This window comes from Mchenga conophoros, linkage group LG16 (genome assembly GCF_057382185.1).
Source record: "Mchenga conophoros isolate Kocher_MC1m ecotype Shallow Benthic linkage group LG16, M_conophoros_male_GT1.1, whole genome shotgun sequence".
Taxonomy (NCBI): domain Eukaryota; kingdom Metazoa; phylum Chordata; class Actinopteri; order Cichliformes; family Cichlidae; genus Mchenga; species Mchenga conophoros.
Window position 1 is genome coordinate 20,653,599 of NC_140541.1, and position 12,959 is coordinate 20,666,557.

General features: G+C 38.3%; 2 protein-coding genes across 2 annotated transcripts; both read right to left on the reverse strand.

The window, feature by feature from the left end:
• Window positions 1-1,033: 1,033 nt before the first annotated feature.
• On the reverse strand, window positions 1,034-2,376 carry LOC146556682 (uncharacterized). Its single transcript, XM_085250533.1, has 3 exons — window positions 2,295-2,376; window positions 1,706-2,065; window positions 1,034-1,158 (listed from the first exon to the last, which is right to left on the reverse strand). The coding sequence occupies exons 1-3, from the start codon at window positions 2,374-2,376 to the stop codon at window positions 1,034-1,036; spliced, it is 567 nt and encodes a 188-aa protein (XP_085106659.1).
• A 1,955-nt stretch (window positions 2,377-4,331) lies between these two features.
• LOC146556683 (uncharacterized) lies at window positions 4,332-11,787 on the reverse strand. The gene is made up of 6 exons (XM_085249341.1): window positions 11,132-11,787; window positions 10,687-10,773; window positions 8,706-9,032; window positions 7,955-8,090; window positions 7,826-7,862; window positions 4,332-7,632 (listed from the first exon to the last, which is right to left on the reverse strand). The coding sequence occupies exons 2-6, from the start codon at window positions 10,766-10,768 to the stop codon at window positions 7,534-7,536; spliced, it is 681 nt and encodes a 226-aa protein (XP_085105467.1). The 5' UTR covers window positions 10,769-10,773; window positions 11,132-11,787; the 3' UTR covers window positions 4,332-7,533.
• Between the last annotated feature and the right edge of the window lie 1,172 nt (window positions 11,788-12,959).

Sequence of the window (12,959 nt, forward strand, 5' to 3'; positions counted from 1 at the left end):
AAAAATCCCACTAAAATGTAACTAAATTAAATACAAAACAGTTAACAGTAAATTTAACATAAATAGGTATATTGTATGTGGTGGTACTGATTTTCTATATTTTCTATATCAGAGTTTAGCTGCATATCCAGATCTTCAGTATTGTCTAAAGTGGAGAGGATGGCAGATCTGCTTGATCTTTCAAATATAAATTTGCAAATTGTCTACTGTCACGGTCTGCGGAGGCAGACCGTGCGGAAATGTGTGTGGTGGACCCAGGTGCGAACACAAGCGAAGATACAGGAGTGGATTTAAACAAAAGCGAGCCTTTTATTATGGCTGATGAAAGGAACAAAACAGAGTGAGGGCAGCATAAGAGTAGTAGCTCAACAGAAACCTAAACTGGACAAACTATGGAAAGGCTATGGCTGGAGATACGGAACACAGGGGGTGGGAACACAGACGACGCGACACAGACTGTAAGAAACACAGAGACTAAATACACATGAGGGATGATCAGGGGAAGTGGCCACACATGGGAACGCAGCTGACACACATGAACTTAACGACAGGACAGGAGGAGTGAAACTGAATACACTGACAGTGAATGCAGGCCTTCAAAGTAAAACAGGAAACATGAGACATGAACCGGGGAGACGTAGTACAGGGGGAGGTGACAGACGCGACAGCATGAACTTGACAATACAAGACACACAGACATAAACACACGAAGGGCAAGGGAGGCTTGATACAAGGGTAACATAACTACAAAAGGACTGGACTACCTTAAAGAACCTAAACAAACAATAAACATCAAAATAGGTTAAGCACAAAACACTGGGTCACACGACCCAGGACCATGACATCTACAAAGACAATCTAACTTCTCAGCAGAAAGTACAAAAATTATTCTAGTTACCGATGTCACAGTCGGAGACTGGGTGATATTTCTGTGAAAAAATAGAAAGAGTTTGTTGAAATGTTGAGATGAAAGAGTTCGTTTCAGTGTCATGCGATTAGCATTACATTTTGCAAAAGAATGACTGGAGCCAACTTACTCTGGCTGTTTTTTGCAGAGTTGTCTCAGAAAGGTCAAAGCACTAATTATAAAGATCAGGAAACACACGCAAGGTACAATAATTGCAGCAATATGGATTTTCAATGTATTCCCAGCTTCCTCTGTAAAATAATAAAGGAACTCATTTGACTGCAGTTTTAATACTCAGTTAATTTCACTTAAATGTAAAAGCAAAAGACTTCTGGCTCTTATAAAATGTAACTTATTGTAATTGTGCATCATGTCAATGTCTGAAACTTGGGAGCTTTGCATTTAAGAAGTACTCATGTACCCACAGTGTCTCTGCTCTGTGTACAAACAGGAAAGCAAAGCCACTGTAACCAAAAGTGTTCAGGTGTACATATAGAGGTAGACGAGTATATTAAGGGAAACTCAACTCTCCCCAGCCTGCTCTGAAAGCTTAACTTTTGATAATCACATGGAATATTTTTTAGATAAACTTATCTTTGATATCAAAGAAACAAAGAGAAAGAGAGAGAGAGAAGGGGGAAGTGAGAGATAAGCTCTATGTATGGAAAGTCCCATTGTTTCCAGCCTTTTCCTGTTTATGGGGCCTACCCATCCCCACATTCAGTTATGATAAATGTGTGACAGTAATATTTTGTTTGGTTTTTGTAATCTGAAAACTTCAAAAGTTGATAAACTCACCTGTAATGACGAGCTCCCATTTCTGTTCAAAGACTCCAAAGTCTGTGGTTGTTTCACAAGTGTAGTTTCCTGTGTGACTTTTCTGGGCTCTCTCTATGATTAGTGCGTACAGTTGGCTTTCCAATGTGGACATATTTAGATTCAGGGGGGCAGCTGGAGGAAACATCCTAATTCTGCTGTCTGGGGTTTTCTGATTACTGCTTAAGGTGACAGAGCTGCTGTTTGAGGTTTTCCGTGGCCTGAAACTAAAAAGACAAGTCCCATTCCTTCTCCATGTTAGTTGAACGAGGTTACTGATTGACTTATTGCTACAGTGCAGGGTCACTGTGCTCCCGATCATCCAGGAAGTGCTGCTACCTTCTGAAGGGGATAAAAAATAAACACTGTGGAAATAAAGATTGCATCCACAAAATTTTGTACTGGAGTTAAGCTGCACTGACTTGCAAGTTTGCTAACAATAAGCCACAACATCCTCCAAAATGTCTTCTTTTTTTTTATTGTTTTTATGGTTGTTGTTGTTTTTACAATAAACCTCTTAATTAGAAAGAGAAACATAACTTATAATCATCATCACAGAAATTGCTAATACCTGCTTGCAAGAAAATACAGGAGAAGCAACATATTAGAGTCAAGGTCCGATTGATGTCCAGGTATCTTGAAAGGTTTTCCATCCCCACTTGAAAGAAAAATCCATTTAGAAACATAACATTTTTAAAGTAGCCACCTTATAATATAACAGATGAATTGTCGATATTTGTAAACTGAGATTCATGTAATACATGTCATTATCAAGAATGTCTTGTACAGTGAACAACGCAATAAACACTTTAGCGCAAAACATACCATAACAAAACTTCTAAGCGTGTGAAGACTTTTTACCTTCAGGGTTATAATTACACGAAACTGAAGAACAGTAGAAGAATTTAAATATGTCTCATTGCAAACAGATAACCTATAATTCCAGCAAGAAAGATCACATCCTGTGTAAACCTAATGCAGTAACAACAGAAATAGCAACATTTTCTTACCAGTATTGAGTCATATGCTGTTTGGTCCTTATCTCTATAACAGACCTTTAACACGTTTTAGACCACAAAAACAAGTAAAGTGTATATATAATAATCATCGTAATTATACAGTATACCAGCTATAGCATGTATGCAAAAGATTCAACCTTGCCCAAGTACTTATATTAGAGTGGTTTCCATACAGGAAGTGAATGACTTTGGTCGCTGGCCATGTGAGTAATTCATTTTTCTTGATTGGCTGGATGTTGTGGGGGTGATATTCATTCACAGCAACGCTGACAATGAATGACCACTGAGTAAACTAAAAGTTATATCTATTTTTTTTTTTTTTTACAGTTATTCGCACTTTAGATGTCTGCTAGCTTTAAAACAATTCATGATAACTCCAAATCTTTGAAAAAGAGAAATAATATAAGAATTTCCCATTAACTGAATTGCAAATTATTGATTTCTGATGTTCTAAAGATGTATTTATTCCATATATGGCCATAACCAGCTATGAAGTCACCGAGACCTGTTCCCATATATGATATTAAAGATTGGCGTAGCTTCTGTGACATCACCCGCAGGTTTATGATGTCCGTTCTCAAGCCTCAAAATAAATGTTTCCACAATTACAATGTTGGTTTAAAAAAAAAAAAGATGTGACAACAAACAATGATGGATTGAGGACTGAGTCAGACTGAGTCAGAGGCACAGCAGGGACCAAATGCATTGAGTAAGTGACTTTTCCCCTTGTGTCAATTTGATTTTAAATGAAGAAGTAGTTTCTTATTCTTTTTTATTTCCTTTTTATTTCATTGTTTTATACAGTCAACACTCACATTCTATTTTTCTGTACAAAATAAAGTCATTCAGTTTCCAAAAGTTATGGCTTTGATTGCAACGTAACTATAGGACCTACACCGATCAGGTATAACATTATGACCACTAACAGGTGGCGTTAATAACGCTGATCATCATGTCACGTCTTACTGAGTGGGATATATTAGGGGTCAAATGAACATTTTGCCCTAAAATTATATGTGTTTAAAGGAGGAAAAATGGGCAAGGCTCTGATTAAGTTTGAAAAGGGCAACATTGTGACAGGTAGGCGGCGGGATCAGAGCATCTCAGTAACCCAGCTCTTGTGCGGTGGTCCCAGTCTGCAATAGTCAGTATCCATTAGAAGTGGTTCAAGGAAGGAACAGTGGTGAACCAGCAACAGGGTCATTGACACATTGGGGGGATCGTGGCTCAAGAGTTGGCAGTTCGTCTTGTAATCGGAAGGTTGCCGGTTCGAGCCCCGGCTCTGACAGTCTTGGTTGTTGTCTCCTTGGGCAAGGCACTTCACCCGTTTCCTACTGGTGGTGGGCCCGGTGGCCCCAGTGTCCGGCAGCCTCACCTCTGTCAGCGCACCCCAGGGCAGCTGTGGCTACAATGTAGCTTGCCATCACCAATGACTGAATGTAGTGTAAAGCGCTATACAAATACAGGCCATTTTACACATGAGAAGCAAAGCCTGGCCCACATGTTTTGATCCAACAGATGACTTACTTTTGCTCAAATTGCCAAAAAAGGTAAGACTGGTTCACATAAAAAGGTTTCAGAATACACAGTGCATTGGAATTGTTTACTGTTATAGCAGAAAAAGAGGCAGACATAATATTAGGCAGGTGGTCATAATGTTATGCCTGATCGATGTAGTCTCTACAGAGCCATTTATACTGACAAGCACAGGTGCTACACATTAAATGATACGTATTCAAAAAAACAACAACAACAACAACACTGGAGCAATGTGTTAACTTATTCCAAACAGGTTGGGCTGTGGGGAGAGGGGTTCAACAATGTCTTCTGCAGAGACAGTACATAGAGACAGAAAGCCATTCACACTCACATGTACACCTTTGGGCAATTTTGAATCCCCAGTTAACCTAATATGGATGAGGGAGATGTTTTTTCTACTTTAGGACTTATCTATTCTTGTTTTTATTACAGCCTTTTTAAAATTAGAGGTGTGGACTGCCAGCATGGGCAGCTCCAACCAGTAGGAGTTTGCTGAGTTTAAACTTGGCTCATGTGTACTGTTAGTGTCTTTTGAAGCATTTTTTAAGCACTGCACTTCTCTTTTAAAATGCCCTCATCATGAATTTTAAGTTTTCTCTTCATTCACTTTGCCAGCTGATGAACTGAGTAAGCTACTTGCATTAGCAGTGCACTATTTGCACTTTTAGATTTTATTGTTTAATTTCTTAAACGATTGGAAAAATAATTTCACAGGAAATTACCTCCTACATCCGTGCCTGGAATTAAACAGTTTCTTGACCTAAAAAAAAAACAAACACTGTTGTGAGTTGTGGTTGTTTTGTTTTTTTAAGCATCGACGCCACTTCACACCAGTGACCACAGACAAGGGAAGGATGTGAGATATGTTCCACTGAGTCATGCAGAGTCTTTAAATGTGATCTTAGTACCATCTTATTGACTCTCTGTTTCTCCTCTTCAGAATACAGTCAAAATGAGTGCAGTACAAAGTGCCATTAATGCGTTAGTGAGCTTGAAGTCAGAGTCTGCAGTGTCATAAAGTTGACTTTCCTTTAACCTGGCTAGCATTGAAGGCGTCTTTAAAGATGCAAGCTGCCAGTTCCATAAGCACTAATTAATGCAACACTTTACCATCACAGATACAGGCATCTGTACTGAGCCTGATGGTCCTGTTTGGTTCAGCCAGTATGGTTTCCATGTATTTGTGGATGGCACAGTAAACTGTGTTCCTGAGCTGATGAAGTGACCTCCATGACAGAATCATGACAGGCATCAATTATTGATATTCCACCTTGTCACATGTGCACAGAGATTTCTCCAGATTCATGTTTAGGGACATTATTCTGAAACTGTTCCACAATTTGTAGATGTCGTATTTTCTAAAATTGGTTCTAATGGCCTGAAAACAGTTAACCTAATTAGTATTAGTCTTCTGTTGCTACTATCCCTGCTTTTTTGACACATGCTGCAGCCATTAAACTGAAAATGAGCTCATATTTCCCATGAAATAGTAAAATGTGAGTTTATGAGATTGGAAAATAATTGCATTCTGTTTTTATTTCACACAGTGTCAAACCTTTTGGGGTTGTTGCTACAGTGTGCTTTAACAGTGATATACAATCTCTGATGAAAGAATATTTTCTATGTATGTAACCTGTTGAGACGTATCGTACTAAAACCACAGAAGGTAGATCGCCTGTGAGGTTACACCAGCATAAACTATGTTTTTTGCATTGTCATGCATTTGCATTTACCCGGTGATGAGAAAAACAATAAATATACTTGTAACTTATTTGCCTTGAAGTCTGATTTATGAAATGAAAGCATACACAGATAACAAAAACAGTGATCAGGGTTTGTGTAGTCTTATTTATGACCAAGAATCTTCAATTAAGTAAATAAATTCCGCTTTGATCTGGTTCTCTCTGCATCTCCTATATTAAACTGTGAGACAGCATCAGAGATGAGCGCACTAACTACCAGAGGTGGGACCAAGTCATTGTTTTGCAAGTCTCAAGTAAGTCTCAAGTCTTTATCCTCAAGTCTCAAGTCAAGTCTCAAGTAATGTCAGGCAAGTCCGAGTCGAGTCTCAAGTCACTGGTGTAAAAGTCCGAGTCAAGTCACAAGTCTTAAACTTTGAATTTCAAGTCCTTTCGAGTCTTTAAAAACCCCCGAAAAAAAGCATGTTGCAGTTATATGCTAAATGTAAATATTAGACCATGTAATTTTAAAATCTGTGTTTTTCTCAACACATGACAAAATAGTGAACTTAGAAAATATACACAAATTGTGAAATTGCACCTCTATAAAATGCAGCTCAATTAAACCTAGCTCCAAGAATAATTTTCACCGACAGTTCTGAGATAAGCTGCATGTTATTCTTGGATGCGGTTGTAGGACCAGCTTTAAAATCGCATGACAAAAATATCATACACATTAAAAAAAACTGTATCACCAACGTAGCCTGGACAACATTTGCTAGTTAGATGAAGTCAGCTATCTCATCGTAGCTAGTACCGCTTGCCACGAGTTCCCAGAATCCTTTGCGGTTTTACCCCTGAATGACATCACATTTTCAATCTCTATATAATATGCATGTTAAGTTTTATATTTGGGGTGAAATATCAAGTCTTTTCAAGTAAACCGGTTCAAGTCCAATTCAAGTCCCAAGTCATTGGTGTAAAAGTCCAAGTCAAGTCACAAGTCTTAGAACATTTTTTCAAGTCAAGTCTAAAGTCATAAAATTAATGACTCGAGTCTGACTCGAGTCCAAGTCATGTGACTCGAGTCCACACCTCTGCTAACTACCCTATCATGTTCAAATGCGTCAAGTTTAAAGTTTTACTTTCGCAACTGCAGCACTGAGAGCATAATGAATGGGCACTTGTTCTCTCTGTAAAACTGTAACGTCTTGAGCTTACTAGACAAGCAGCCTAAGATGACATGTGGGTGTGATTTGGACTTGTATAAATAAAACTGAATTCATTTAAAACAACATTAGCCAGTGAGTGAATAACAGTGCATTTAGGAGCTCCAAGAAAGCTATTTTGCTCAGGATTTACACACCCTATACAAACTGACAGGGATGTACTGTCAACTTATGATTACAAATCGATGATGTCACATTCTGACTGGTTTTCAGTTACCCAGAGAAAAAATAATGCATCTTCAAGTACAGATTGTGCTCTTCATTACAACACACTCAGGGAGAAAGCTGTTTAAAGTGGATGATCGTTTAAAAGAGTTATGCCTTATTTTACTGTGCGATTCATATCACTCAGCCCTGTATTTATAAGGGTGAACCTGAATTTGTCCACATTGCTGGCGACCTTCAAAATCCAGGTTTTCATAAGTGGGTTGTGTCGGCTCCCGCTGCAGAAGGAAAAAAGAGGAACAAAACATCATATTTAAGGAGCTTAAATACAACATGAATGCAGATATTGTGGTATTGGTTGGTTTCTGTCCTTGTGCTAGTGGAGCTGGAAAAGGTGGCAGATCTATTTGACCTTCTAAGTCTAAGTATTGTGTATAAATGGGAAAAAAACGAAGAAACTTCCTAACTTACCACACTTACCAACCTTCTCGGAGGCTGGGTGATTGTTCTGTAAAAAAGAAAGAAAAAGAAAAAAAAAACACTTTATTTGTAATAGCAATGGCATAAAATAATGTAAAAGAATGACTGGAGGAAGCTCACTGTGAACGTCGTTTGCAGACTCCTCTGAGAATGATCACAGCAGTTAATATAAAGATCAGGAAACATAGCGAAGGTACAATAATTGCAATTGTTGTAACTTTGCTGATTTTATTCGAACTTTCAGCTTCAGCGTTCTCTGTAAAATAAAATAAAAAAAGTGAGTCATTTCACTGCAATTCAGTTGGTTCAGATATGCTAATTTCCAACCAACAGCAGTATCTTGTTTTTTTGTTGTTATTATTATTATTAGCTCTATGTTTTCAGAAAGGAAGTCAGAAGTGCTTACACCTGCCCTGTGGTCTCTGAAAAGACCTCAGGCATCTCACAAAATGTTTTTTCTGCCACACAATCTAACATTAAGGTCAATGCACAATTATGAAGGAAATGTCAGTGCAGCCAGAGGTGCTCAGCGCTATTGTGTGTTGGTGAGTTTTCAACTTTCACCTAGAACAGCATTTGAGTAGTGCTCTCACCAGCCGCCTATAAAAGTCCCACAAACTGCAGTTAATCCAGTGTAATCTTTAGAGTAAAAGGGCAGGGACTTGTGTATTTTAGAAAGAAGATAAAAATGGGATAAGCTAAAAAATGCCATTGTTGTCAACCTCTTCTTCTTTACGTGCCCCACCATCAGCCAGCCTCTGCCCCACCCCCACACTGTATTCAGTCCTGATGGGTGTGTAAGGTATGCTTTTTTGTCTGTTTGGTTGGTTGGTTTTTGCAATCTAAAAACTTCAAAAGCTGATAAACTCACCTATAATCACAAGCTCCCATTTCTGTTCGAAGACTCCAGAGTTTGTGGTCATTGCACAAGTGTAGTTTCCTGTGTGACTTTTCTGGGCGCTCTCTATGATTAGTGCATATGATTGGCTTTCTAAGGTGGACATGATCAGATTCAGGGTGGCAGCAGCAGGAGACTTGCTTAAGGTGACAGAGCTGCTGTTTGAGGTTTTCTGTGGCCTGAAACTAAAAAGACAAGTCCCATTCCTTCCCCATGTCAGTTGAAGGAGGTCACCGGTTGTGTTACTGGTACAGTGCAGGGTCACTGTGCTCCCCACCATCCTGGAAGTGCTGTTCGCTTCTTGAAAGACAAAAAAAAATCCCTTTATAGGCCTCATTTACTCATTACTTCCATTACATATATAGTATCCTGTAGTATACTAAGCTTGGGTTGTGTTTACATTCTGCAGCATCAGTATTTTGGGGAATAGGACTGCATTTTGGGAAATGTGTTTTGTTTTTTTGTTTTTTTACATGATTTTAATTTTTATGAAAGCGTGTCACAGTTGCTGTAGATGGTTAGCTTTAACTTTGAGCATAAAGAGTAGAAGAACATACAGAGCAGGTCACTGAATGAAGTTAATCCTGGTATATCAGTTAGCTCAGCTGATGCTCCTACGCACTTTCAACTGTTATATCCCATAGGGTACATAATCTCATTGTGTACCCTATGGGTACTATCAACTATCGCTTGACTATCGATGCTGGTTTCTCTTCAAGTCACTTTGCAGCCCACCGTTATGCCAGCTCTGCTTTTTCATCCTTTTTCTGACTTTATCAATATTGAACGCATGTACAGTGCTGTGAAAAAACTATTTGCCCACTTCCTATTTTTTGTATGCTTCAGAGCAGATAACCAACATACATTTTAAAAATACAGTTTTCAAATGGTGATTAGGAAAGTTCAGGAAAAAAGATATCCAAATCTACCTGACTGTAATAAAGTAATTTTTAAGGCTTTGGGACTCCAACAAATCACAGTGAGAGCCAGTATCCACAAGTAAATAAACATTAACCTTCCCAAGAGTGGCCAGTCTAACAAAATTACCCCAAGAGAGAATTGACGACTCAATGAGGAGGTAAAAAAAAAAAAAAAAAAAAAAAAACCCACACAGGGTGTCTGAGGTATGAAACCACATCTAAAGAATTTCAGGCCTCACTTGTCTCAGCTAAGGTCAGTATTCATGTTTCAACATTTATAAATAAAAAAAACACCCTAAAAATTGAGTTACATAGCTTCCAATAAACAAAACCTCAAAGGATTATTTCACATTTGACATAAAAAAAACTTGTTGATCAATGAAACTTTTGGGAAATTAATCTGTGGGCTCAAGAGAAAAGAAGTTTGTCTTTTTGGAAGGTTTGAGCCTCGGCACATGCGCTATAAACCTGATACAGCATTTCATGAAAAGAACATCACAGCTACAGTAAAACATGGTGGTGGTAGTGTGATGGTCGGAGGCTGCTTTTCTGTTTTCATGAATTCTGCTCTTTAAAAGAAAATGCTTAAAGAGTGTCTGGCCAAGACATGAGTCAAGTTTTGTCCACAGTGATCTGAAAGACGCATTACAAGTTACTGCTGATCGCAGTTCTTGCTGCCAAGGCTGCGCAACAGGGTTTAGATTTAGGGAGGAATTACTTCTTAATATCAGGTAGATCTGGATAGGTTACTTCACTTGAGATATAAATCAACATTTAACCATATTTTGTGACAAATATACAAAAAAGGATACACAGCTTTGTAAAAAGGCGGGCACGTTGCAGAATACAGCCCATCCCCAAAAACAAAGAACTGAAGTTTAAGTCATAATCCAGATATAAAATTAAGCTTATTTTACACTATTCATACTTTTTTCCATGTAGCTTCCAGTATAAAAGCAAAAGCTGAAAAAATTAAACTATTAAACTTTTCCATTACATTATACTCATTGTCAAAGCCGTAAAATAAATTTTACCTGCTTGTAAAGATATAGAGACGATGCAGCATATGAGAAACAAGATCCTGTTGATTCCCCAATATCTTGACAAGTCTTCCATGCCAGCTTAAAAAAAAAGATTTATTTATTTATTTATTCATTTGGAATGTAAATATCTGCAACTGGTATTTTGTTCTCACTGAGTGTCAAAAAGTAAATATCAAGGATGTCCTAAACACAAAGCAACAAAAAACAGGGTCACGCAAAAGAGCAAAATTTTTAAATGCACGAAAACTTTTCGAGCTCTTTTCAGCTGAGAGTTTCTTAATAATTACAAGAAACTGAAGTGCAGTATCAAATCAGTAATCTTTAAATACCCTATGACTGTAATAAAAAGCAATAAATTGCTCATAAGAACGATAACGGTCACATCCTGTGCAAACCTAAAGGTGGTACAGACTAAATAGCAATACTGTTTTCTTACCGTTGAGTCATATGCTGTTTAATCCTTTTCTCTGCACAGCAACTTTAACAGCTTTGATGTCACACAAGCAGGAAAATTTGATATCTAATAATCATCTTAATTTTAGCGTACAGCTTCTTTGCATGTGTGCCTGCACAGTGGACATACATGCATAGTATTAAGACCATGCCCAGATGCTTACACAATACCACAGAAATGGCGTGCAAACAGGAAACAGATAACTTTGGTGTGTGACCACGTGAGTGAAATGCCGTTTTTTTCTTTTGGTTGGCTGGTTGGGTCTTTGAAGTCGGAGACGATGCTGTGAGAGTGTACCCTGACTGTAGTAGTTTTCCCACCCAGTATTGCACTGTTCTACTTTTACCAATACCACAGCAACAGGTCATAGATAACATCTCATAAAGTAGATGAGGTTTACTTTACTTTTCTGTGCTTTTTTTTCCGACAGTGCTTCTGTTCTCTTGACACTTTGTCTTTTCGAGGCTTGTTATAAAAAGTCATCTCTCAAAAAGTATGTGGGATATACAGTCACTATAAAAAAAAAAAAAAGAAAGCACGCCTTCTGTTACTTCTAAGGTATTATGTGCCAGAATATGATTGAAAAAATAAATAAGCTGCTCTTTAGCAGATCTAGATACAAAACGAGTGCTGTTGCCCATCAATCGGGAAAGGGTTATAAGGCTATTTCTGAACAATTTAAAGTTCAGCTTGCTACAATGAGAAAGTGGAAAACATGCAGGACAGAAGCTATCAAAGTAGTGGATTTCCTTAAAAATGCAGGAGACTGTACAATTTGCTTTACAGTGAAAGCTAAACTGGGTCATACAACAGGACAGTGGTCCCAAACACAGCAGCAAATTTAATAGCAGAATGGCTAAAAAAGAAAGGAACCATTGTGACAGTCCAGTCATTAACAGTCAATTATATCCTGGATAGGTTGTAGCTGCAGAAGCATCCTCTGGGCCACTTTGTTAACAGCAACCCCGTTTGACCGGTGCGTAACTCTGCAACGATCCTTCTATTGTCTTTTTCTGTAAATACTAATTGTATGATGCATTGCAGGAAGTGTGGGCCTCAGAGGGCAGCCGATACCCTACTGCCTTTCCAGGCTACATTGACAGAAGTGAAACCCAAAAGCCTTTCCTTTTTGGTTTCTTTTTTTTTTTTTTTTTGTCGCCTTTTCTTTCAGTGTTGTTTACCGTTTCACTAAAGGTGAACATTTTTAGAAAAGCATTGAGCCGACATGTGAGGCCGTCTGCTCAAAGTTAAGGGTTTCATTTACTTTATTTGTATATTTGGTCTCTGACTGTTTGATTTGTATACTTTTGTTTGTGTTTTACACCACTGGAAGGAGGCCCTTTTTCTAGCTGTGGATCACCAGGGTGTTTCTGCAGTTGGGCTCACAACAGAGGGTGCATTTAGGTTTTTGTTGGAATACATTATAACGTTTCTTTCTTTTATTCAGATGCAGAAGGCCGGAAGTGGAGGTGGCTGGGATGCCTTGGTGGTGGGACCTTCCGTTTATTATACACCCTTGTCTTGAGCAGCATAATAGTGTTAGTGTGTGTGTGCATGACGTTGTGCTGCACGTATGCATTGGTGATTTCTTTTTTTTTTTGGACCTACCTTCATCTGGCATCCCACTCACCCACTGGTAAGCCACAGCTCTGAGTTTTAGAATACATGTGCAACTGATTCATCTGCTCTTGTTTTTATGTGATGTTTTAACTAGTTGTCAATAAATTGTTGTTTTGTTTTTAATTGAACCATGTCTAAGTCCTAGGTGTAAAAGACCTAAGTGCCTTCTTGGTAATTAGCACAATTTGGG